Here is a 27,132-nt window from a genome sequence, read left to right on the forward strand (position 1 = left end):
TTAAGGATACATTAGACCTTTCTCATTAATGCCCCCAATCAGCCAACACTTAGTGATATGGTTTGGCTGTGTCCCCACCAAAATTTCATCCTGAATTGTAACTCCCACAATTCCCACGTGTCACGAGAGGGACGCAGTGGGAGGTAACTGAATCATGGGGGCGGGTCTTTGTCATGCTGTTCTTGTGATAGTAAGTCTTACAATATCTGATGGTATTATAAAGAGAAGCTTCCCTGCACAAGCTCTCTCTTTGCCTGCCACCATCCACTTAACGCGTGACTTGCTCCTCCATGCCTTCTGCCATGATTGTAAGGCCTCTCCAGCCTTGTGAAACTGCAAGTCCACTAAACCACTTTTTCTTCCCAGTCTCAGGTATGTCTTTATTAATAGCACGAAAATGGACTAACACAGTAAGTTGGTACCAATAGAGTGGGGCGATGCTGAAAAGATACTCAAAAATGTGGAAGCAACTTTGGAACTGGGTAACAAGTAGAGGTTGGAACAGTTTGATAGCTCAGAAGAAGACAGGAAAATCTGGGAAACTTTGGAACTTCCTAGAGGCTAGTAGGTCCAGGCTGAGGTGGTCTGAGATGGAGATGAGGAACTTGTTGGGAACTAGAGCAAAGGTGACTCTTGTTTTGTCACAGCAAAGAGACTGGCAGCATTTTGCCCCTGCCCTAGAGATTTGTGGAACTTTGAACTTGAGAGAGATGATTTAGGGTATCTGGCAGAAGAAATTTCTAAGCAGCAAAACATTCAAGAGGTGACTTGGGTGCTGTAAAAGGCATTCCGTTTTAGAAGGGAAGCAGAGCATAGAAGTTTGGAAAATTTGCACCTTGACAATGCGATAGAAAAGAAAATCCCATTTTCCAAGGAGAAATTCCAGCAGGCTGCAGAAATTTGCATAAGTAACAAGGAGCTGAATGTTAATCCCCAAGATAATGGTGAAATGTCTCCAGGGCATGTCAGAGGTCTTCATGGCAGCCTCTCCCACCACAGGCCTGGAGGCCTCAGAGAAAAAAAATGGTTTTACAGGCTGGGCCCAGGGTCCATGTGCTGTGTGCAGTCTAGCAACCTGGTGTCCTGCATCCCAGCTGCTCCAGCCATGACTAAAAGGGGCCAAGGTACAGCTTAGGCTGTTGCTTCACAGGGTGCAAGCCCCAAGCTGTGCCAGCTTCCACATAGTGTTGAGATTGTGGGTGCACAGAAGTCAAGAACTGAGGTTTGGAAACCTTGGCCTAGATTTCAGAGGATGTACGGAAATTCCTGAATGTCAGGCAGAAGTTTGCAGCAGGAGTAGGGCTCTCATGGAGAACCTCTGCTAGGGCAGCGCAGAAGGGAAATATAGGGGCGGAGCACCCAGATAAGAGTCCCTACTGGGGCATCAACTAGTGGAGCTGTGAGAAGAGGGCCACCATCCTCCAGACCCTAGAATGACAGATCCACCAACAACTTGCACCGTGCACCTGGGAAAGCCACAGACACTCAATGCCAGCCTATGAAAGCAGGCAGGAGGGAAGCTGTGCCCGGCAAAGCCACAGGGGCAGAGCTGCCCAAGACCATGGGAACCCACCTCTTGCATCAGTGCGACCTGGATGTGAGACATGGAGTCAAAGGAGATCATTTTGGAGCTTTAAGATTTGACTGCTCCACTGTCGTGTGAATAAGTCCCACAAGATCTGATGGTTTTATAAGGGGGTTTATGAGGGGTTTCCCTTTTCACTTGGCTCTCATTCTCTCTTTGCCTGCTGCCATGTAAGACATGACTTTGCTCCTCCTTTGCCTTCTGCCATGATTGTGCGGCCTCCCCAGATGTGCTGAACTGTGAGTCAATTAAACCTCTTTTCTTTATAAATTACTCACTCTCGGGTATGTCATTACTAGCAGCATGAAAACTAACACAATGGGTAAATAATTGTCTTGTTTTTATTAATCTTTCTTAAATATGTGTATGGCTCATACTTATTTCAATGTTTAATATTAGAATGTCTGGGGTCTTTATTTGGAAGTTTAGTGATATTTTTTTGACCAGAAATGATCTCTAGGGATTTTATAAGTCTTATTTACGTCAATTAGCATATGGTCAATTTGGTTTCATTATATATCATTTCACTTAAAGTTGCAGTTTCTAAGAACCTATAGATGACCGCAAGTGAGGGCTTGCTGTGTTGAACACCGTCAAAGCCAAGCAGAAGTATAGCATAGGTATTAATGATAATATTCTCCTATACTTTTCAATTTTCCAAGAAAAAGTTCTTAAAAAGTTAACTCCCCCCAACCTAAAAAAAAAAAAATTAAAGCAACAATAGAAATGGAGATGCTACAGGGGTTCTCAAAGCCAGTGTCAAAGTCATGCTGCCTGAAATATCACCTGAAACTGACTAGAAATTCAAATTCTCTGAACCCACTTAGACCTGCTGAAATGGCAACTGGGAATGGCAAGGAGGGGGAGCTCAGGCAGCAATCTCTGCGTATAATAAATCCAGCAGGTGATTCTGATGTGTGGTCAAGTTTTAGGAATAATGTCCTGGAAAAGCTTAATAATACAGAAAAGTCTGGCAAGTAAGATCAAGAAAAAAAAAGAATACCAAAGAATCATAACCGTCAATACAGAAGCAATGACACTTTAAAATCAATGAAAGAGCCATACATTTGTAAAAATCTATATAAAAACTAGTGTAAAGCACATATTGCACTCACATATTTTAAAACAAGAGACAGTAAGCGTGCCAGAAAGCGTCACCAGATCTAACCTTTATATTTAACTTTCCCATCTTATAAAATGAATACGCATACTGTTTTCATAAGAAAAATCACTTTAGTAAATACATAACAGACATTTCTGTTGCCTGACAGACAACCTTTAACTGTTTTTAAAAGGATCCACTAAATGCATCACTTAGATCTGGCAGTTTGATAGCTTTTAATGCCTATTCTGAGACAACAAAGTGCCAGCTTGTGTTGTCCAGGCTCAATCACAGATTAAGAAGCAATTCCCCCACAATACTTTAGCTTTGAAATCACCCATAAAAGAATAACTTTCAGTCATAACACAAAAATCAATTTAATTAATTATTTCTCTAAGCTAGGTGCATTTTAGGATAACTTGGCATAATTTTATGCTGTGGTAATTAACTTAAAATGAAGCCCTTAAGCCTCCTAATTTTTTTTCACTGCTCTAATAAATGGTGAAAGCTATGGTCTGTGGCTCAAATTGCCAGAGAACTGTATGTCAGTCACTGCATCACACGCAATATTATTACATTTATATCTCAATTATTCAATCCTGAATATCTTCCTGTTTCTCGTGCTGACAGTTAGTAAGTTGCCATCACTTGCTTCCAAAGATAATCATAACTTTTCCGTCCTATGTTAACTAGTAAAAGTGACAGCAATCTTCTTCACAATACATTTTTACGGAACTAACTGATGCACTCGTGATTGTTTAAAAGGACTTCCTTCTTAGCTTCTGAGGTCAGAAAAATGTTATATTTCATAACCTAATAAAATTATATTCAAGCTTTGCAACTATTTTGCTAAATTGTTCGCCTTTATTTGTGCACATACACTTTTCAAATTATACAGAGAAAACAGCATCCCAATTTGAAAAATGAAGAATAAGCCCATGGTTAATTAATAACTAATAAAACCATGTCTACTTCCAGTTCAATATGATGTTTCCACCTAAGAACCCGTCAGCACAGCTGACTATTCTTCCACACGCTGGCAAACAGTTCAACATACACCTCTGGACACCACGTTGCTCATGCTGAGGGGTGAGCAAAACAGGGTCACATCATAAACATGTATTCTTCAATGGTGAATGTTCTTCCATGTCCACATTCCAAATGTCATTACAATTATTCTAGTAACTAGAAACATCCTGCTACCAGAAATGACTGCTAATCCTGTGGGCAGCTAACCTGTCATCTTAAGCAACAATGGAGCAGAATATTAATCACAGAGCCAGAATCCAAATGGCCTCTCCCAGTACAAGGAAAATTCACTGCAGGAAAGTGGGCTGTGCCCTGGAGACACAATCAAGTATCAGGAGCAGTTATTAGAAAATCATGGTCCCTGAAGTTCAGAAAACAAATGAAATGTTATCCAGCTGACAAGTGAGGTGGCCTATCTGCCTAAGTCCCGTTTATACACAATGTATGTATTTTCCTTCCATTAATAACTACATCCTATCAAGTAAAGTGCCTAATGCACTAGGGTCACAGTTCCAAAAACTTATTACCAGAAAGCAAGATACTAATTCTTACATATATTATATACAATATCTTATATATATCTTATATTATATATAAGAATATATCTATATTAGATATATAGATGTATAATATGTAGATATCTATCTTACATATCTAATATAGATATATAAATAAAATATATGGTATTTAAGAATATACCTATATTAGATACATAAATATATAATATACATATTAGATATATCTAAATATATATTATATATTAGAATATATATGTGATATATAAGTCTGTGTATATGTGATATAAAAATACATTAGAATGATTTAGGGAAACAAGGCTTATTATTTACATTTTAGCAATATTAATGGATCTGAGAAATTCTACATAAAGAAATATGCAGGTTTTGTTTAGCCCGGTGTTTCCCCACAGTTGTGTACAGAGCACTTTTAGAATTGTAAGTCAGGGCCACATTGTATGAGAAGGTGAATGTGATGCTATAGAAAACTCTTATGGATGAGTCAGGGATCTTGGGTTCTGTTTCCAGGCCTGCCCTAACCTAAGCGTGGGCTTCAGTTTACCACTTGCTTGAGGTTCCCTCTACCTCTATAATTCACTTCTTTATAAGTGATTATATCACAAAAGAAATTGTACATATAAAGTTCTCACGAAGCTTTAAACGTAAAGCTTAAGAACACAATAATTCTGCCCCTTGAAAATTATTCAAAACATTAATTTGCTGCTCATTCATTCTGTAAACTGTCAGGCATCTGAGCCCAAGCTAAGCCATTGTATCCCCTGTGACCTGCACATATATGACCAGATGGCCAGAAGCAAGTGAAGAATCACAAAAGAAGTGAAAATGGCCTGTTCCTTCCTTACCTGATGACATTCCACCACAAAAGAAGTGAAAATGGCTGGTCCCTGCCTTAACTGATGACATTACCTTGTGAAATTCCTTCTCCTGGCTCATCCTGGCTCAAAAGCTCCCCCACTGAGCACCTTGTGACCCCCACCCCTGCCCGCTAGAGAACCACTCCCCTTTGACTGTAATTTTCTTTAACCTACTCAAATCTTATAAAACGGCCCAGGCCCCCCCCATCTCCCTTTGCTGACTCTTTTCGGACTCAGCCCGCCTACACCCAGGTGATTAAAAAGCTTTATTGCTCACTCAAAGCCTGTTTGGTGGTCTCTTCACAGGGACACAAGTGAAATAAACTGTGCTTGTCAATTTTTTCCTCTAAAAAATATCATGTGGACAAGCGTATCATGGTTTCAATGTGGTCCCGTCAGATTAAAATACGCCACTTTTAGAATTCACTGCATTTTTAAAACTTATATATTCCAATCATTTTGAATTTCAAAAAAGTGCCTAAACATCCTCTCATTTCTCTAGGACACTACAAGGACAATTAAAAGGAATTTACTACAAGATCTGGGTGACTAAAACTCCCGTTACAAAAGATGAGCGCAAGGGTGTGTGAAGAGAAATCCAGCAGGCTGAGCTAAGCAGCCCTGCCTAAGCCACAATGTGGAGGCAGAACACTGCTTTCTCACCAGCGACCTCTGCTATATCTCTGGACCTTAATGTCCAAGAACTGAGAGCTCACCTCTCCTGGTCCCATTAATAAACAGTTCATTATAAGAGAAGAGGCAGAAGTATCTCAACAAAATTCTGGAAATTTAAAAGCGTGCTTTTAGTTCAAATATGACAAACATAATAAACAGGCCTTAAAATAAACAGATTGAACTCTGTCACACTACCAATTGTTGACACTGTGTGCTACAAATCTGAATTTAGAAAAGTACCTCTTTTGATTTTTCCTCTTTGGTAAATCTTCCAAATTTTTCAATCATTTCTGCCACAAATATAACATCCATTTTGTCAGAGAAGTTGGCTGCTTCCACAGTGTAAGCCAGTAACTGTCGAGCTGTTGCCACAGCATTGGTAAGATTGAGAGGCATCTACATTTCAAAGGCAAAAATGATCAACAAAATGGTCATTAGCAAAATGATCAACACAATCCTGACATTTTAACTCTGCATTTCAAAACAGCAATGAATTAAATAACTTTATTATTTACTCATCATGGCCTTCTTAAAATGCTTTACAAATCTAAGAAAACTGGAATTCAATTGAAACTCACTGGAGGGAAATTTTTTCAAGCTTGGAGTGAAATACAATAATACATAAAAATACATGAGGTTAACATGTTGCACCATCTCTCTCTTCTCTGCCTATCCAAATTCTACACATACCTCAATCCCAATTGCTTAATAAAAGCCTTTCCTGAGAATTCCTGCTGGGAGTGATCAGTACCTCCCTTGGAACTCTACTGCATAAGAGTCCCAACTACTTATTTGGCACTTACCTTTTTTTGCCATGCACTGCCAGTAATGTTTTACATTTGTTTATCTACTGACTCTAACACTGACTTAGCACCTAACATTGCAAAAGGATTTTTACCAGGTGCTAAGGGGCAAAAGAAAATACATTACACAAAAGCCATCTTCCACTTGCTTATAGTCTGGTAAGGTTTAAAAAGATGCATAGAAGCAAAGATAACAAAAAGCACGTGAGTAGTTCAAGTATTCTACGCGATTGCTTTCAACAATGTGATTATAAAAGGAATCCAAGAGGTGAATTTCAATGTGAATTCGAAGGATGGTTAGGATTCTGTCTGGTGGATACAGGTTTAAAAAGATATTCAAACAAAGGCACAAAGGGAGACGGTGACTGGAAAGGAAGGATTCCGTAGAGGGACTTGACTAGTGGTTAAGACAGACCTGATCCTGAAGACAGTTAAGTCAACCAAAGTAAAAACACCAAATCCTTATGTTTTGCCTAGTATTTAAAAAAAAAAACACCTTATGTATTTGGTGTGAATACCATGTTTTCTCCACAACCCAAGTAAACTTGAAGACTTTCTAGTTACCTGATTAAACATATAAAGAACTCTAGTGACATCATTTGCATATTGGCAGCGAGAATAATCATCATCTGCCCAAAAGCCACCTCTATCACATCTGCGCCAAGCTTTTCTCTCATCCTGTGGGTTGCCGGGATATATCCCACTGCCATGGGTGTTCCGCGTACACTGCAGATATGCAGTAATGCCCGCCAACGTTCTGGGCCATCTAGAGATGAAGACAAAATAGTACAAGAAACTCTAAATGACACAGGTACATAGCAGAGAAAAAAATCAAAGATGAGAACATGTCATGTCAATACACCCCTGACAAGGGTCATCAAAACTGGGCTGGGAGAAACCTTTGTTATTTGAGCTCTGTCTCCAAGACTGAGAATGAAATTCAACATGTTTAATGCAGGTTACCGTTGATGCTTATCACAGGAACCACTAAATTACAGTATCAGTCACACCAAAATAGAATTCATTTCAAAAATCACATAAATATATCAAGCAACACTAAACTAAAACTTATTAATGCAGTGGGTATTTAATTGCACAGTATCTTAAGGAGTGTTAAAAGATAATTCATTGATCTATAAACATTTAATTGCTCTATTTTTTAAAATGTAAAGCAATCAAAACTATAAGAAAATAGAAAATCTACCATAACTAGTAAATATCATACTAGGATTATTTGATAAAAGATGTTAAATATAACAAAATTACCAAATATCATATATTTCACTTAAAAGCATGTATTCTAAATAATATTATAGATCAATACTTAATTTACATAAAAGACTTATCCATTGGCAATAATAAATGTTGATTTCCATATATTGATGTCAAGAATCATTTTTATAAGAGCAATGGCGAACTAGCTGAGACAAAGACGTTATTATTGCTTCTTTGCTTTGGATTTAAAAGATTAACACCAAAGGGTTTTCCCACCCTTGAAACACTGAGGTTACAGGCAGGAGGTGACAACTGAACCCATCAGAGACAATGCAAACTGGGTAATAAACGATCTTTCTGCTGCTTCAAAGAATAACATATTTCCCTTTGTTTATATCAACTATAAACTCATTTTTTAAATCCCTGAACATAAATAAGATGAAGTAAATAAGATATTTAAAGATGTTTCAAAGCACCTTTGAAAGTAAAGAGAGTTTAAGGTAAAAGCTGTCGTCTCTTGCAAATCCTAAACTGTCTACTAAAATAAATAAATAAATAACTCCCTTTGCTTACATTAACAGAGCTCAACAAACCCCACCTGGGATTCCATGGCTCCCCAAATTTCAGGCTACCCAACAGCTTTCATTTCCCAAAGTCCTTCTTGCTTGATTTCCAGAAGAACTGAACAAGGGGAGAAAATGAGATATGTGTTTCTTCTAATTATGATGCCTACTGAACCGCCAGTACTGAAAAGTACCTGAGCAATATAAAACGTTCCAAGGTTCATCTATAAAAGGGCCATTGCGGAGGGGGGAGGAGGGGTGAACACAGAAAATACCTTACTTAACCTGTTTGAATTTTGTACTCTTTTACCAGAATATCTCAAATGTTTCCCTAAGGCAATGGCTCTTATACAACAAAACCATTTGTTAAAAATGACTCTGCTTTCAGAGATTCTTAAATCAACAGGTCTGAGACAAAGTTCAAGCACCCCTTTTGTTCCTCTCCATAAGTGATTCTGAAATCATTATTGTCAGGCCTCTGAGTCCAAGTCAGGCCATCGCATCCCCTGTGACTTGCACATACATGCCCAAATGGCCTGAAGTAACTGAAGAATCACAAAAGAAGTACGAATGCCCTGCCCCGCCTTAACTGATGACATTCCACCACAAAAGAAGTGAAAATGGCCGGTCCTTGCCTTAAGCGATGACATTACCTTGTGAAATTCCTTCTCCTGGCTCAATCTGGCTCAAAAATGTCCCCCACTGAGCACCTTGTAACCCCCACTCCTGCCTGTCAGAGAACAACCCCCCTTTGACTATAAATTTCCTTTATCTACCCAAATCCTATAAAACGGCCCCACCCTTATCTCCCTTTGCTGACTCTCTTTTCGGACTCAGCCCTCCTGCACCCAGGTGATTAAAAAGCTTTATTGCTCACACAAAGCCTGTGTGGTGGTCTCTTCACACGGGCTCGCATGACAATTATTCTAAAGGGTAGTCCTCAGACATGCACAGTTCTCAAACTTTGTTACTCAGGATAGGAAACCAATAATGTGTCTTAGACAACAGAAGGATCTGGGGCAAATGAAACTTTTCCCAGTATTTTCCACGCCACTGACCTGAAATCACCTTTGTTGTTTACCACCCTCTCTGGAGGACAGTACTGTGCAGAACTCTCCAACACCACAATATCCACAGTCCTCGTATTATTCCCACGTTTGGTCTGGACATGACAGCCCCAATTTCCAGTAGATCCAGCCTGAATATTAGAAATGGTTAGGGCACTGCATAAAGAAAGATTTTAAAAAGAGAGAAAACAGAATTAGGCAAAAAAGGAGACAATAAGGGGTCTCGATCATTCACTTAGCAAATAGTGTTGAATGCATATTGTGAGGTAAGCACTTGCTACATAAAAATGAATTTAAAAAATGACTCCTTCCTTTACATCTTTCAATGTTGAGGCAAAAAAGGAAAGAGATCTTTAAAATACACGATCAGGGCAGTAAGAGACATATGAATCAAATGCAATGCTATACGATGCATGAGAATTCTCCTTGCAGAAACAGGGAGAGCAGAACACTTTACAGAACAGGAATGGCAAGCTATCCCAGCACTCTGGGTGGCAGGAGTTCAAGACCAGCCTGGCCTTCAAGATCAGCCTGGCGAAACCCCATCTACACTAAAAATATTGTAAAAAGTTAGCCAGGTGTTGTGGCGCACGCTTGTAATCCCAGCTGCTTGGGAGGCTGAGTGAGGCTGGAGGATGGCTTGAACCCAGGAGCCAGAGGTTACAGTGAGCCAAGAGACCACCACTGCACTCCAGCCTGGGTGACAGAGCAAGTCTCTGTCTCACAAAAAAAAAAAAAAAAAAAAAAATAGGAATGGCAAGCCCAAAGGCAGAAACATCGTCGTACATTCTTTAGCAAAACTTGAAGAAGTTTCCAAGTCACATCTCCCTTTTCACAGATTCTGAAGAAAACATTCAAATATGAAAAAAGATTATTGCCATGTGTGGTGGCTCACTCCTATAATCCCAGCACTTTGGGAGGCCAAGGCAGGCAGATCACGCGGTCGGGAGATCGAGACCATCCTGGCTAACACGGTGAAACCCCGTCATTACTAAAAATACAAAAAATAAGCTGGGCATGGTGGCGGGCGCCTATAGTCCCAGCTACTGGGGGGACTGAGGCAGGAGAATGGCGTGAACCCGGGAGGTGGAGCTTGCAGTGAGCCGAGATTGCGCCACTGCATTCCAGCCCGTGCAACAGAGTGAGACTCCATCTCAAAAAAAAAAAAAGAAAAGAAAAAAGATTATGATTTTACATAATTAAGAAAATGTTTAAGGTAAAATATAAAGGGTTACACTAGAAACAAACCAACTACCTCTCTAAAAAGATTTAGTAAATTACCAATTAATACTTTCACAAAAGGTTTCCATGTTAAGGTATATTTCAATTCATAAAACAGCTGTATTTCTAAATAGCTGTCAGTAAATCTAATTTCCAAGATGAAATCATAATTCTCTTATATAAAACCTATTAATTAAGGAGCAAATGTCAGAGCCTTCAATTAATCTTTATTTCCCCCACAGGACCTAGTATGCATTGCTGTTATGTAGACACAAATGATAAGAAATAATTAGACAGAAAGTATGTATCATTTTAATTAACTTACAAAATTATGTCTTGAAGTAAATACACATTTGTCCAGTCTCCTAAATCACTGATGGCTACAGCAAATTGTTCTAATAAAGGCTCAAGACACTTTTATATTATGAATCATCAAAGATAATGTTCATTGTCTTTACTAAGTTAGAAAAATAAACACACTGTAATTAATATTTTTAAAATAGAGTGACACAAAAGAGAGTTTGACATTAAATTTAACTTTGTCCAACATTCTACTTTATAAGGCTTTACTGAACTAGGAAGAAGTATATTTTGGCAATGAAAATCATTCCTTAATCCAGAAGTTCCCAAACACTGTTTTACTTCACAGAACCTTCACTGACATGGTAACTTTTACATGGTGCCCCCCTTCTCAGCTCAAAAAAATACCTATGGTGGTTTCTATTACTAAATTAAATCCCCAAAATGTCTATCTATATTCAAATACTTTAGTAGCCATTTGAAAAAAGTAACACACATAAATTTGAAATAAAATTTTTATTGTCTTCTTAAATAACCACAACTACTTCTTAATGAAATATGTGTGCCTGTTAGACACTCTAAAATTAATCTAACCTCAGACTTGGACCAGACAGTGATGCTCATTTCTTGTTCTACAATGACTTTTACACACAGTACTTGCTTTGTACCACAGTAACCGTCCAAAGTCCAGCATCCCAAAGTATGACACTATAACGGAGTGTTTCTAGTTTTCTTACTACATTTTTCCCCTTCAGTCTCCAAATCTGTAAATGTTTCCTGGATAACTTTTAGCAATACTTTTAATGTCTAAAACCAATCACTGGAATAAAATTTTCAGGAATCCTCAAGGCAGCAAATTTGGAGATTTAAAAAGAAAAGAAGTAGCTTCAATTTCAGCTCTTAAGAAAAATGCTGTTTCTTACTGATGAAGAATCAAAGACATGGGGAGATCAATGAAAAATCAATAGAAATCTCAGATTAACCAATACAATAACCACATATTTCTTTTTTCTATTATTCTGGGGCAAAATCTAGGTAAAGAACTGTCTCGGTCTTCACATGAAAGATTTTCACATTAGTCTAATGTCCCTACCAAAAAAAATGTTAGGCTAACTTGCTATCCTTAGAATTAACTTTTTTTTGCATTGCTATACATAATTTAAATTTAAGCATGACTTGCAGAAATAGACTTATACAGTAAATCTACTTACTTTATAGTCAAATAATTTAGAGTTCTACATTAATCAAAGCTCTTTTACAATGAAAATGGTTCTACTTTTAAAACTTTACTGTTGAATTATACATCAATTATTGTCTGTTTATACAATAAACTGCTTAGTGTACAATGTGATGAATTCTGACATATGTATAGGCATGTGAAATTATCACTACAGTAAAACTAGTGTAAATATATCATTTCCAACGATTAATCTTATCCCCTAATAAGGGAATTCTGCTTCCAGTAATCACTGAGTAGCTCATATTAAATCACCCTTTCCACAGCTAACAATTATATGTCCCTGACAAATTATAAAATTACAATCATTTGAACACATGAAGATTGATCAAAAGCAGGCAATAACAGAAGAGGAGGTGATATGAGAAACAAGGGTTTTTGGCACTGGGAAGTAACTGGGAGAATTTTTTTTAACGGCTTTTGCCCAAGGGTAGGCCTCACTCAAATAGAAACTTACAATCTTATTGACTTAAAAAATTAGAAGACAGAGGTAGAAAGAAGTCAGGCTGGAAGCCCAAACTACTATGCATAAAATGCGCCAAAGTCTCTTACTGATCCTGAACTACAGTTGCAGGTAGGGCAGAAACCAAGACTTTAGCTTCTGCCTACCAGAGAGGACAAAGCTAGGAGTTAGTTCAGCCAAGCTAACTGCCTGAACAAACAAAAGTTAGCTCTTTTCAGGGGAATACAACAGAATCCAGAGTCAGAGGTCAGCAGACTTTTTCTTCAATGGCCAGACAGTAAATATTTCAGGCTTTGCTGGCTACGAAGCAATACTAAGAATATTATATAGGTAATTATGTAACCATCTGAAATGTAACCATTTCAAATATAAATAACATTCTTAGTTTATGGGCTCAGCAGGCCAGATTTGGTTCATAGGCTATACTTTGCCAACCTCTCCTCCACAGCAATTCATTCATAATGTCGAGTCTATAACCCAAAACTGTCAGACACATAAACAATATTTTTTTAAAAAGAAGAAAATATGAACCATATTTAACAGCAAAGCAGCCAGTAGCAATAACCACAAGATGGCCCACATGTTGGAATTAGTAGGAAAGGATTTAAAAGCATCTACTCTAAATGTTGTAAGATATAAATGAAAATGTGCTTCTAGTAGACAAGAAATCTCAAGAAAAATTATAAAATAGCCGACTGCATAAGTCTTGAATCTCAACTCAGAGAACCCCTGAGATTTGAATGTCAACTCAGAACCTTTAGTTTTTCAGTAATATTTCATAGCACTCCTACGAGTTTGCTGTGATGTTACCCTAGGAGGCCCCGGCAGAGAGTTTGACAACTGTAGCTCTACTGAAATAAAAATATAAGCCAAGTTCTAGGTAGGTGGAAAGAAAGAAGAAAGTGAGCAGAAAACTCAACGTCTATAGGTAAAAATTTTACCAAAGTAAAATATCTGGTAAGTGATAATATCATATATATTCTTAGTCTATTATACTTTATAAAGTTCATTTGAATTATTTTGGTATTCACACCAATCATGAGGTTGATAGTTCAGAGGTTATATTCTTTGAAACTAGTAGGTGGAGAAGGTAAATACCTTAAAATATTGTATCAGTCAATATTTTGACTAGAGTCAATATCAGGTGGTTACTAAAAGAGAAAATATAAGTTTAGCAGCAGGAAATAGTTGGAAATTAGGTTTAGCACTAAAAGTTTACATTTTTCCTCCAAAGACTTTTAAAAAGTCTCCAATTTCTGAAGTTTCTCTTTGAAATTAAGCCTTTTCTTTAAAAACTGGATGAAAAGATGGCTATTTAATTTTAGAAGATGAATAAGAACCAGGAAAAGGAAATGCCAGATGTTTGCATTTTTAAATACAAGAAGATGAAATATTAATTCAAATTCCACTAAACATTGCAACTCCAAAAGGATAAATAAAATATACAAGCACAATTCTTCATTTAAAAAAAAAAAAAAAAGTTTACCTTGCAATCAAGGAGCAGTTGTGAATCATGTTCTTTTCAACAAAAATACCTTGCGATTCATCAGTTTCAACTATTCTCCCGTCCTGATACCACAACACTTGCATGTCCTGATCAATATACGAAGCCATGCACTGGAAAGGAAGGCTGTCTCCTTCAAACACAACTTGGCGATGAGATGGAGTCATGTAGAAAGATGGCAATTCAAGTGGAGGGTCTAGAGACAGTCAAAGATTCAGGAAACAAATATTATTTCCAAATGCCATAATTAAAAGTTACAGAAATTCTAGGTAAAATTATAAAAACAGAACAACAAATATTCCTCAGTAACCAGCATGCTAATGCTAACATCAACCAGGCTGCTACTGAGTTTAGTGATAACAGATAAAAACGAAATTTAAAAGAAACAATTTCATACTCAGTTCTGACAATTAAGAGTTATTCCTCTTCAGTGGCATCACAAGAGTATCAGATGATTATAGAAATGAACTAAAAGAACAAGCTGTGCTCTAGAAAATGGCATCAGTGATAAGTAAATGCTGATATTTACAACTTTAAAATACACTTTGGAGACTACATTACCTTTGATTACAACACAGGTTTTTGGCTGTAAAACTAATGCATGTTCATTGCAGAAAAATCAGAACATTTAAAGAAAACAAGAAAAACCAGTATTTTAAGATCCCATATAGTGTAAACAGTTTTTAATCAGATTTTTCCTTTCAGTCAGAAAAATATTTTAAATATATGTACAAAAATGTACACAAATGACATTGATTCATTAAAAGACTTTTAAATATGTAGTCCATTTTTCTAACACGACAATTCTACTTTTAGCAGTAGTGTATCCTAAATAGAAAATATGCAAAAATGCATACAAAGAAATTAGTCCTTCCATTATTTATGAAGCAAGAAATTATTAACGAGCTAAATATGCTATAACAGAGAAGTTGTTAACTATGGCTTCATCTATACAATGGGTTGATATGCATCTATTTTAAATAAGAAAATACGTTTACATTAATTCAACTTTAAAAAGGTTCTAAAATATCATTAGAGTATAACGATATTTTTGTTAAAAAATAGAAAAAAGTCATAGAAGATGATACAAAAAGGTCTTAACACTAGCTATCTTTCAGTCATGAACATAAACATGGTCTTTGTTTCTCTGTTTTTATTTCCTTTGCACAAATCTTAATTTTCATTCAGTGAGCGTATTTTACTTGTGACACAACAACAATAATAAAGAGAAAAGGAAAAAAATATGATACATTATTTCCAAACAAAGACTAAACGGGGACCTCCCCCCACCATTTTAGGACTGTTTTTGTTTTATGGGGTTGTGTGTGTAGGTGTGTTTTTTTGTGTGTTTTTCATTTAACACGTGGCAAATATGTTATTTCCCTCATTTCCTCAGATATTCTTCAAAATCATGATTTTCAACAGTTGCATTTACTGAATGGGTATGTCACAAGTAATTAAACCAATCCCCTATTTTTGAGAATGTAAGATATGCTTATACACAGAGTCTGAAGATTTACATACAAAGCTGATCATTTCCTAAGAATTAACTGTAAGATAGAGAATTACTAGATCTAACTGTATCCGTTTTTCGGTTTTTTTTTTTCTTTTTGAGATGGAGTTTCACTTTTTTCACCCATGCTGGAGTGCAATGGCGCGAGCTCCGCTCACTGAAACCTCCACCTCCAGGATTTAAGCAATTCTCCTGCCTCAGCCTCCCAAATAGCTGAGACTACAGTCGCCTGCCACCATGCTTAGCTAATTTTTGTAGTTTTAGTAGAGACAGGGTTTCACCATGTTGTCCAAGCTAGTCTCAAACTCCTGACCTCAGGTGATCTGCTGGGATTACAGGTGTGAGCCACTATGCCCTGCCTGTATCAGTCTTTTAAGAACATTGAAACATGTTGCTTCAAAAAGACTGTATCATTCACATTCCCATCCACACACAGGATGTGTGCATCCTGAGATTGTGTTACTACAAATTCATGAGTTGCCAACTGATGGAAAATCTGAAAATCTATTCTTTGAAATTGGTTTGCATAAAGAAAGTTGATGTGAACCTAAAAACAGCTACTACCTTAAAGACCAATTGAAAAAAAAAAGGTCGTTTAATCTAGCTGGCTTAATTGTTGGCATAAAGTAAATATTATCAAATTCATAATGATTAATGGCTGCATACTAGTTCTGTCCAAGTATAAAGAGAATCTTACAATTTGTCAAGTAAAACATGGTAGAAAGTCAAAATATGGCAAATGCTTTCTCAGTTTGGATTTCTCCCTTACCGCATGTCAACAGCTCCTGCTTCACGCCTGTGACTGGTTGGGCCTGCAGTGACTTAGGATAAACACACCTGGTATCCCGTACTGTGATGTTCCTCTCCTTTACCCAGCGATGCATCCACAGTATGTTACAGTCACACAAAAGATACTCAGTCTGGAATTCCCTGTAACATGTAAACACAACTTAAGAGATTATAGTGAATAAAATTAAATAGCACTTTTGTTTTATATTAGGTTACGTTTCTGGTGGCAAGCACAATACTGTTCACCCATACCACGCCTAAAGCACATTTCGTTGGCTAGCTACAGTTTCTCTCCAAGGAGCTGAATTGCAGAGTTTTGGACCCCAACACTGTTCTTGCTGGTCCCTAGTTTCTGCTTTGGATGAAATCTGGTAGGCAAACAAAGACTCTTTGGCAGATATCCCTCTTCTAGGCAACAAGCTACTGAACACCAGGGTTCTCTAGAATACCAAATCCCATTCCTTTTTGTCTAACAAGCTTCTACCCATTTATCATGAAGTGTGTGGCATTCATATTAGATCTTGAAGCCATCCCCAATTTTCCAGCATCATTATCACATTCTTGTCCTAAATGCCTACCAACTCTGTTGATTTTGACAATGAAACAGCAACCTAAAGCAATATGGATTGTTTTCTGTGACTATATTCTGTATTTCTAACCAGACTGTGAGCTCCCCTAGGGTAGGAACTGTTTCTGACCCCTTTCTGCTATGCACCAAGTGACACCATAGATATTTACAAATGTAAGAGATAAAGACCCAACAAATCAAAAGCATACAAATAAGAATGTCTCAGCTTTGATACAAAAGATAGTAATGAAATGTCTTCATTTGAGGCAAAAACCTTTATAATTTGGCACTTGGGCATGAGAAGAAGAAAGGATAAACAGAGCTGAGATATAAGCACAAATCTCTTAAATACTATAATTACTAAGTGCTGACTATTCATGTGCCACACATTTGCTAAGTCCAGCTAATAACAATAAATGCAGGACCCTGTTCCTGCCAATATGGGGGGCAACATATAATAGAAGAATCAAAATGTAAACATAGCTAAAATAGAATGCAATATGTTCTATAAAAATAAATCAACAAAGTGCAATAATGTTTAAGTGTGTATGCTTCTAACACAGCTAGAGTGTTGGCTCAGGGTTCACCTCGTTAGTTTTGGCAAAAAAGAGTAAGGAAAAAAGAAAAGGGATCTGATGGAATACAGCACAGAAAATAAATTTAAACACCAGGAGGAGGATGTGACAGACTCCTAATTTCTAAGCACCACCTTCTGGTCAGTTCCTAACACTACCAGGTAAAAAAAACACTGGCAATTTCTCCCATTTGGGGGATGAAAATACTTCCCATGCTCCTGCTACCCAGGGTCTCAAAACCCAGACTAGCTTTTGTCTTTTTTATTTCCTAATCTTTGCAGAAAAGGCTGACCTGAGCCCACTAAATATGCCAAAAGTAGATGTTTCTGCTCAAAGGTAGTCTTCTGGATAAGAATGGTAAGGGTGCCAAAAAGAGAAAGAAGATGGAGTATGAGCCAAAGTGACTTCAGAAGTACATACACATGCCTGCTATGATGGTGAGAAGCTGGCTGGGGCTCCTAATAGCTATTAGCTACATCCCAAGGAAGATTCCTAAATGAGATTTAAATGACAGGTGTAGGAATGGAAGGGAGATGAGAGGAGAAGTCAGAGTACATGGAAGAGAGGAATCAGGAGAGAAAAATTCATTCCCTGGAAGAAAAACACTCAATCCCATAAATTACTCAATGAAAACCTGAAAAACATTACATTTAACTGTAATTCCAATAAAATTAGGATAATTTATAGTCTGAGATATGTTAAGGTTTATCTGAAAATAGCTACTTTCAAAATAACTTCTATGCAATCTCTCTGTTAACAAAACCATCTGAAAAAAAAAAAAATCAACCAATTCTAAAGCTACAAGAAACTGTGTAAATCAGAACTTAAACTGATTTCATAAAGCAGGCATTCTAAATAAACATCCCTAGAAACATCAGTAATAAGCTGTAAATTTGATTTTAAGTGGGAGATGGGGGGTGGGTTTACAGGATAAAATTAAATTCCTAAAGTATAAAATATTCTTACAAATTCTTCATAGGAAGGGATATTTTATACTTTGGAAATTTAATTAGTCAAACAATGCAACGTTTTATGATTTGAAAAAAAAGTCAAAAAGAAAAAATTACCAGTTTACTTACTCTAAATATAGATTAGAGTAATATGGTATCCTAAGGAGAAAACAGTTGTCCTAGTCTAAATCACACTATTTAGGCTTACTGTATGTTTTCTAACGTGAATGCAAGCTCTCAAATGAGATTCTAACTTGACAAGATTGTCCTTATAAAGTCTCTGAAACCACATAATAAATGTTTTTAATTTTCAAAGACATGAAAATCAAAAAACAGAGAAAAAAATTTTTTACTTACAAAGACCGTAATGAGGCAAGATAATCAAAAGTTCCTTGAGATAATGAAGAAAACAAATTCCCCGAAAGGTTTCTGAAAGACAGAAAACAATTCCACTTTTAAAAATACAACTATCTATCATTTTATCCTATTCTGTATTTTCTAAAGCATCCTACAGTCATTAAATAATGTTACAAAGAAGTCATGAAAGTATCAATGCTTACAAAGAGGGAGTGATTAGCAAATACTTCCTCCAAGGTTGAAGAAGAAAATTATTCTCCATCTTATACAAAGTAGTAAATACAATTATTAAAAACACATTAATGCTAGGTAAGAATTTTTCTGTCAAATATCAGGTGAACCTAAAAGGTACCCTACTGAATTCCCACTAGAATTACTCTAAGTGTTCACTCGCATCGAATTTAAGAAAGCAGCAAATAAAAATGTAAAAACAAATAGAAAATAAATAATTAAAACTTTAAAAGTAACAAAAGGAAAAGGATGGCCTCAATGACCAGCAGCAGTAGCGTACTAAACATGACCGAAAATCATGAGGAGAGCGGGATGAGTTCAGGGCTTAATATAAGAGACTGGGGATAGAACTCCATGTTGCTCTTGGGCAAATCACTTCTCTAGTCTATCCTGTGTCAGTAGGCTTCAATACATAACCTGAGTCTTGCAGCGTTCTGAATGAATGGAACTCAGAAACCCCTATTCTACAATGTGAGTAGTTTGTTACACCCAAAACAATTTGACCAAAGTATTTCTTCCATACTGGACTATGAGCTCTGGAGCTGGGTGGAGGAGGGCCTGTGTCTGTGTGCACTTCCGTGTACACCAGTAACATGCTGGAGTATAAATGGTGCTCAATAACTGCTCATTGCTCAGGATGTACACCTCACCTTCAGGGGACTTCTAATGTTAAAATGAGACTGAGTGCTCTGGGAAAATCGCATATGGCCAATCACCACCAGATCTGTTCTATGCCTGCTGTGGTATCAAGAACAGGCAGAATTGAGACGTAGAGTTCTAGAAGTGAGGTGGGGGGTGGAACACAGCAGAGGATGGGATAGAAATCTGGAGTCCTGAAACTTCTCTGGAAGCTGGGCTGAATCCTTCATATGTGGGAGAGAGCGACCATCGGGTAGATGGATTTCCAAGTGGAGTTGGAGAAGAGAACTGATCAGGGAGGGGTCAGCTGTTCCTGGGACACCAGTAGCAACATATTCCTGGATGGGAAGACCTGATATCACACAAGGGCCAACACTTTACAAATTAACCTACAATGACCTTCAGCAAGAACAACACTGGATTGGTTTTTATATTTTATAATTTTTTTGTAAGAAAAAGGCTGGATTCAATGATTCTCAGAGAAGAAGTACCTAGGAACTTAAACAGAATAGAGGATTTTCAAATTCAAAGGAGGAAAGGGATGTCTTTTTTTTTTTTTTTTTTTTGGCCTATCAGAGCAGATACCAAATGTGAATTGTGAGAAAGGTATGCCCATGGCAGTATAAATCATAATAACATTTTAAGAAAATAAAAAATAAAAATCATTTTGGCTGGGTGCAGTGGCTCACGTCGATAATCCCAGCACTTTGGGAGGGCCGAGGCAGGTGGATCACCTGAGGTCAGGAGTTTGAGACCAGCCTGGCCAAAATGGTGAAACCCCGTCTCTACTAAAACTACAAAATTAGCTGGATGTGGTGGCGTGTGCTTGTAATCCCAGCTACTCAGGTGGCTGAGACGCCAGAATGACTTGAACCCAGGAGGCAGAGGTTGCAGTGAGCCGGGACTGCACCACTGCACTCCAACCTGAGCAAGAGTGAGACTCCATCTCAAAAAAAAAATTTTTTTAAGAAAGTAACTTAGATGGAATTACAATCAACAACTGTGTATGTTATGAAAGTATCCCATTTTAATTATATGATTACTGGAATATGTTTAAAATAATGAAAGCTAGAAGACAAGACATGGTAGGTAAAACTGAAGTGCTGAGACAGGGCAATGGGTACACACACATTCCTTGTATGTACAATTGTCTCCAATTTTCTTTAAATGTTTGCAAGGTTCCGTAACAATAAGTTAGAAATAAATATCTATCCTACAAATGTAGGACTTACATATAAAGAAAAGAATTGGGCCAGGTGCAGTGGCCCACACCTGTAATCCAGCGATTTGGGAGGCCAAGGCAGATTGTCTGAGGTCAGGAGTTTGAGACCAGCCTGGCCAATATGGTGAAATCCCATCTCTACTAAAAATACAAAAATTAGCCAGGTTTATGGTGTGTGCCGATAGTCCCTGCTACTTGGGAGGCTAAGGTGGGAGAATCGCTTAGAACCTGGGAAGCGGAGGTGACAGTGAACCAAGATGGTACCACTGCACTCCAGCCTGGGTAACAGAGGGAAACTTTGTCTCCAAAAAAAAAAAAAAAAAAAAAAAAAGAATTGCATCTTACAGCAATCACTAGGTTCTAATATGCATATTATTAGATATTTCCCTTGGAAATCACAAAGGAAAGAATCACATTAGAGAAGGACATGGCATTTTCTCAGGAAATTCCAACGCAAACCAATTTTTCCTTGAGTGTTGGAACAGACTGCTATTTGTACAGCTTGAACACAAGTGAAGTAAGTAGCTTGGATTTGGGGGCCATAAACAATGACACATATTTTAAAACATTACAATCACTGTCTAGCTCTGAGATGCTCACCAAATACATACGTAAATAAATAAAACTAAAAGGGAGTTGAGAATGACAAGAGCAAAGCCACTGCTCCCCTATCATAATAAGCTCGTAGAAAGGAGCAGCAGGTGAGTTACCCACCCACTCCACCCTTTATGCTGTTCTTTTATTTTTTATTTTTTATTTTTTTGAGACAAGTCTCACTCTGTTGCCCAGGATGAAGAGCAGTGGATGGAGTACAGTGGCTCACTGCAACCTCTGCCTCCCGGGTTCAAGTGGATTCTCATGCCTCAGCCTCCAGAGTAGCTGGGATTACAGGTACATGCCACCAGGCCTGGCTAACTTTTTTATTTTTAGTAGGGACGAGGTTTCATCATGTTGGCCAGGCTGGTCTCGAACTCCTGACCTCAAGTGATCCACTCACCTCAGCCTTCCAAAGTGCTGGGATTACAGGCATGAGCCACTGTGACTGGCCATTGTTGTTTCTTACTCTCACTTAATTTGACTTTATTTACTTATTTTTTGCTAACTAGATACATTTGAATTCCTAACAGTTGCATGTGTATATGATGCATCATCTATTATACAGAAGCCTCTATCAGGGCAGATTTGGTAAAGGAGGGGAAAATGCAATTAAATGCAATCTCCATCTACAGAGGAATGACTAAGTTACAATCCGTTCTATACCTAGAATATTCTGTAGCCAATGACAAGCATGAACTAAATCAACATGTGCTCTATTAAAAAGATGTTAATATGTTGGTAAATTATTTTTAAACTGAGTTGCCAGGTACAGAGCATTTTTAAAGCCCTGTATGTGTGTCTACGCATTTCTGAGTATAACAGAAGAAAAAAAAAAAAAAATATATATATATATATATACACACACACACACAGCAGATCATTAATACAAGTTATCTCAGGATGATGCAACTGAAATGATGAAAAGAGATCTAATTTTTCCTTCATATGATTTTATTACTCGATAACAACCACTTTTTTGTATAAAGGAAGTTCTTTATACAAACATATTAGTTGTATATATGTATTTATATACAAATGCACACACATGTTTGCATATAAAGGAAATTGTAAAGGGTAGTTCTTATAAATACATATATTTCTGATAGGGAAATATTAAAAGTATAATTCTTGAGGAAAAAATACAGGTATTAGATTGCCCATAAAGAACAACTTGAAAAAATTTTGGTCTGTAGATCTCCTGACAGAGATTTTGGTCTGTAGATCTCCTGACATTTCTCTGCAAATTAACTTCCTAAGTGAAGGACACACGCTTCACAGAAGTCCATTATTGGCTCCCCGTTTGGTCTGCCAGTTACGTCCACCGTTACAGTGGGACAGAGTGAGAATCTTTGCAAGTAGGACTATACTGCTCTGAGATAGTTCAAGAGAATTTCTCCATCAGCAAAGGCAGAGATCAATATATAGAATTAATCAATTTTACACCCCCACTCCACCCATGTCTACTAAGGTCTCTGACACACTTAAAGAAAGGGTAGTTTTTTCAAAAAAATGAATTCATAAATTTCCAAAGCCAAGACTCGATCAAAAATGATAAGAAATCTGGCTGAGAATGCCTAGGCTGTTCACCAAGTTCTCATCAACCTTTAGCCAAGGAAGTTGGCTAAGGGACCCACTCAGTTTGAGGTCCCTAGTTCAAGAGTTACCAGAGGAAACAGAACAGTGATCCACTCTAGAATTCCTTCTTTTTGTATACCTTCTCTTTCAGGTGGGAAACAGTAAGAGGAAAATCTCTGATTCCTAATCTAAGGAATGCACTGCATGCTCCATTCCTAATCATATTCTCTTTTCCACTCACTGGACTGAGAAAATGCCATTCTCTACATCTGAAATATGAGCTGTTATCAGCCTTCACAACCCGCATATGGCCTGGCTCAAGAGCTCAAAAATCTGGGGACAGCAGCAGCCCATGCAAAACACTTAATGTTCCTGATCCACAGCTCTAGACCTGTGCCAACCCAAATTATGATAAGCAATGTCACTGCAATACAATGCCGAGTGGTAAGAAGTTTCCTTAATTGCCATGTTGTTCTTTACAAAGTATTTAAAAGATGGAGGCCAGGTATATTGCTGTATATGCCACAGACTGCTCCATTTAGGAGATCCACAATAGGAATGATAGACAGTGGAGGGTCACACGCATGAGGGCGTGGGAGGAAGGTGGATGATGAGAAATTACTTAATGGGTATAATGTACATTATTCAGGTGATGGATACCTAAAAGCCCTGACTTGACCACCATGGAATCTATGCCTGTAACAAAACTGCACCTGTACCCCAGAAATCTATATAAAAATAAAAGTAAATCAAATTTAAAGGCCACTATCATCTATTATTACATGAACTATAAGATTATCTCAATCAAATCTCAAAGTGGGAAGCTTGGCAATGTTATTTTCATGTTCTAATGTTTTACCTGGATGATGTTCATTGTGTTCCGTGATGTATAAATTCTCACAACAGGTATAAGATAATTGGTAAAAATGTAAGAGACCACCCAAGTTCTAAACCTACCAAACTTTTAGTTCTTGACGAAGGAGGCAAAGGAAATACTAAGAAAACAGCAACCTGCCCTAACAGAAGCTCTGTCCCACCCAGCTCTTTTGCCTAAAGAACATGTGCTGATGTGTCAAATCCCTAGCCAGAGCTAGAAATCAATCTAAAACTAAAATCAACAAAATAGTAGACTCCAGTTTACTATTTTTTTTTTCATTACTTCGGTCATAGCTGTCCAAAAAACGTAACAAAAGTCTCCTTCACAGATGTATGATTTTGTTAATTCTAACGCAGTCCTCAAAAGTAAAAATACAGCCAGGCACTGTGGCTCACACCTGTAATCCCAGCACTTTGGGAGGCTGGGGCGGGTGGATCACGAGGTCAGGAATCTAAGACCAGCCTGGCCAAGACGGCGAAACCCCATCTCTACTAAAAATACCAAAAAATTAGCCAGCAGTGGTGGCGGGCACCTGTAATCCCAGCTACTCACAAGGCTGAGGCAGAGAATGGCGTGAACCCGGGAGGCAGAGGTTGCAGTGAGCCGAGATTGTGTCACTGCACTCCAGCCTGGGCGACAAAGCGAGACTCCATCTCAAAAAAAAAAAAAAAAAAAGTAAAAATACAAAATTCTCAAGAAGAGATTTTAAAAAGCACTGAGATAGAAATGTTTGCAAGGCAGTTACAAAGGAGTTAAGAAGCAATTAATTTAACTAACTTCCAGTCATGAGTAAAGCTGCACACTAAATCAATCTTTTATTGAAAAACAAAAATCAGGCCATATACCTTTCCCTGAAAATGAAAGGACACACTGAAAACAGCTACAAATTTCCTGTGCGGCAGGAACATTCTGTTCTACTCTAGTAACTGATCTGAAGTCTCTTCCCTTACTGTATAGATGAAAGAATCTCATCATTTAAGCTCCTAATTGGTTTTTCAAAGGTAACATGAAATACAAGAAACATTCTAAAAAGCTACAGGGAGAAAGAACCACAAGTAGACAACCCTTACACTGACGTCCACTCCACATCTAGCATTTCATGCGGAACCCTATTCCCAGCCGGCTTGTCTCTAAAATACGATTTCGTGCCATTTTCCAACATAAATATCTTTAGTGGCTTCCTATTGTTTAATCAGTTCTAAGCCCCAATCTGCTTTTCATACATTTCAAAATAAAGCTCTATTATAAATAATCAGCCTTATGTATAATTACTCCCAAACAGAACTTTTATTACTTTTTTTTATTTTTTTTAAACAGAGTCTTGGCCTGTCACCAAGAGCTGGAGTGCAGCGGCGCAATCTTGGCTCACTGCAACCTCTGCCTCCCGGGTTCAAGCAATTCTCGTGCCTCAGCCTCCTGAGAGGCTGGGACTACAGGCATGTGCCACCACACCCGGCTAATTTTTGTACTTTTAGTAGAGATGGGGTTTTACCATGTTGGCCAGGCTGGTCTCCAACTCCTGACCTCCAGTGAGCTGTCTGCCTCGGCCTCCCAAAGTGCTGGGATTACAGGCGTGAGCCACCGTGCCTGGCTTAAAACTTCTTTTTTTAAAAAAGATATAAACATACTTGATGACTTATACAAAGTTCTTCCACATTTATATTCTAGATAAATTATAATAAACAGATATATAAAACTTAAATTTTAAATAATCATTGTAACTTTGAGCTACTATTAATCCTACTTTGTAGGTGAAAAACAGAAAAGTCCAACAACTCACCCCAAATCACACGGTCAGAGGCACAATTCAAATGGTTATTTTACTCCAAGTCCACCAGGCCTCTCCTTGACAAATGGCCTTGTTCTCATTCCCACCTTCATGTATCATTGGTTTGGCTTCTTTTCCTTTCTAACTATCCAGATCTGTGCAAATCATCTGGGCCATCAGCGCACATCAGCTCAAATTTTCCCAGACTAGCAAAGCTTTTGATCATACCTCTCAGCATGAATGTGCTCTCTGTTGCATGTACTACACTGTGTTATGTGGTGTGTGTACCCATGTGTCTGTGTGCGCACATGTGTCCGTGTGTGGTGTGGTAAGGTACCATTATATTCTGAGATTACACCCCCATGATTAAATTGTGAGCTCCCTGTCCCTTACGGCTTCTAAAACCCCTACAGTTGCTACTTATAATTAAATATATCATAAGTTTCATACATATTTAGGTACTGGCTCAAATGCTTCCTTATCTTTTAATGGGAAAGAAAAGATGTACTTACAGCCGAACCAGATTGGTGAGTCCTCGAAATATGTCTGCATTCAGACATCCTATTCGATTGTTTGTCAGATCCCTAAGGAGAAGGGTGGAAAAGTGTCTTCAATTAGATCTCTTGGTTAATGAAGGTCTCATGCATTCAGTATTCAAGAACAGCATCCAGGTATCGCACAAGACCTTTATTCTAGCATCTTTGAGATATTTACTCTACTCAAGTGAGATAAGGATAGCAGTGAGGCCGAAAATGATCCTTGCTTTCACTTACTGCTGGCACACACAGACTAATGCTGCTCAATTATGGTGCCCTCTATATTTCAAGTACTTACTCTTGCAAAATTACTCAAGATAAAATCGGAGTAGTAAAAATGAGACTCAAACTATCTTGCTGCCCGCAATACAATTCCTTAGATGACCTACACAGTTAATGATGCTGGGGCAGTTGGAGAACTGAGCCCAAACTCAGCCAGTAAATAACAGATAATGGATAAAAGGGCAAATTATTACAATGATGGAACTTTTGTTTCCTGAGGAACATCTGCAAATACCATTTTCTGACTTCACTCCTTAAATACTCAGAAGTTTCAACTATAATGGAAAAAAAAAAAACCATGTTAGCTTTCAGTTTACAGATCTATCATTCAGACTCTAAGCCAAATTACTTTAACAATATCTATGATATGGCCCAATTATTTTTGCAATCACTCCTCATTTCTATTTCCTATTAAATGTTACCTTCTAAATATTTTTTACTTCTCCTCAATGAAACTGTTTTCTTTTTACCTATGTAAAAGTTTTAGTTAATATTTTGT

At 37.6% G+C, this 27,132-nt stretch overlaps 1 protein-coding gene across 2 annotated transcripts in view; it reads right to left on the reverse strand.

Moving 5' to 3' along the window:
• Window positions 1-27,132, reverse strand: part of ADGRA3 (adhesion G protein-coupled receptor A3) — a 130,458-nt gene that overhangs the window by 42,577 nt on the left and 60,749 nt on the right. For both annotated transcript variants that reach the window (XM_045392204.3, XM_005554582.5), the window contains 7 exons: window positions 26,328-26,399; window positions 18,907-18,978; window positions 16,437-16,597; window positions 14,137-14,350; window positions 9,421-9,585; window positions 7,149-7,350; window positions 6,022-6,177 (listed from right to left, as the gene is read on the reverse strand). In XM_045392204.3, coding sequence (XP_045248139.2) covers window positions 6,022-6,177; window positions 7,149-7,350; window positions 9,421-9,585; window positions 14,137-14,350; window positions 16,437-16,597; window positions 18,907-18,978; window positions 26,328-26,399 — 1,042 coding nt within the window. The remainder of the gene's footprint in view (window positions 1-6,021; window positions 6,178-7,148; window positions 7,351-9,420; window positions 9,586-14,136; window positions 14,351-16,436; window positions 16,598-18,906; window positions 18,979-26,327; window positions 26,400-27,132) is intronic.

The sequence above is a fragment of the Macaca fascicularis genome, chromosome 5 (genome assembly GCF_037993035.2).
Source record: "Macaca fascicularis isolate 582-1 chromosome 5, T2T-MFA8v1.1".
NCBI classification, from domain to species: Eukaryota; Metazoa; Chordata; class Mammalia; order Primates; family Cercopithecidae; genus Macaca; species Macaca fascicularis.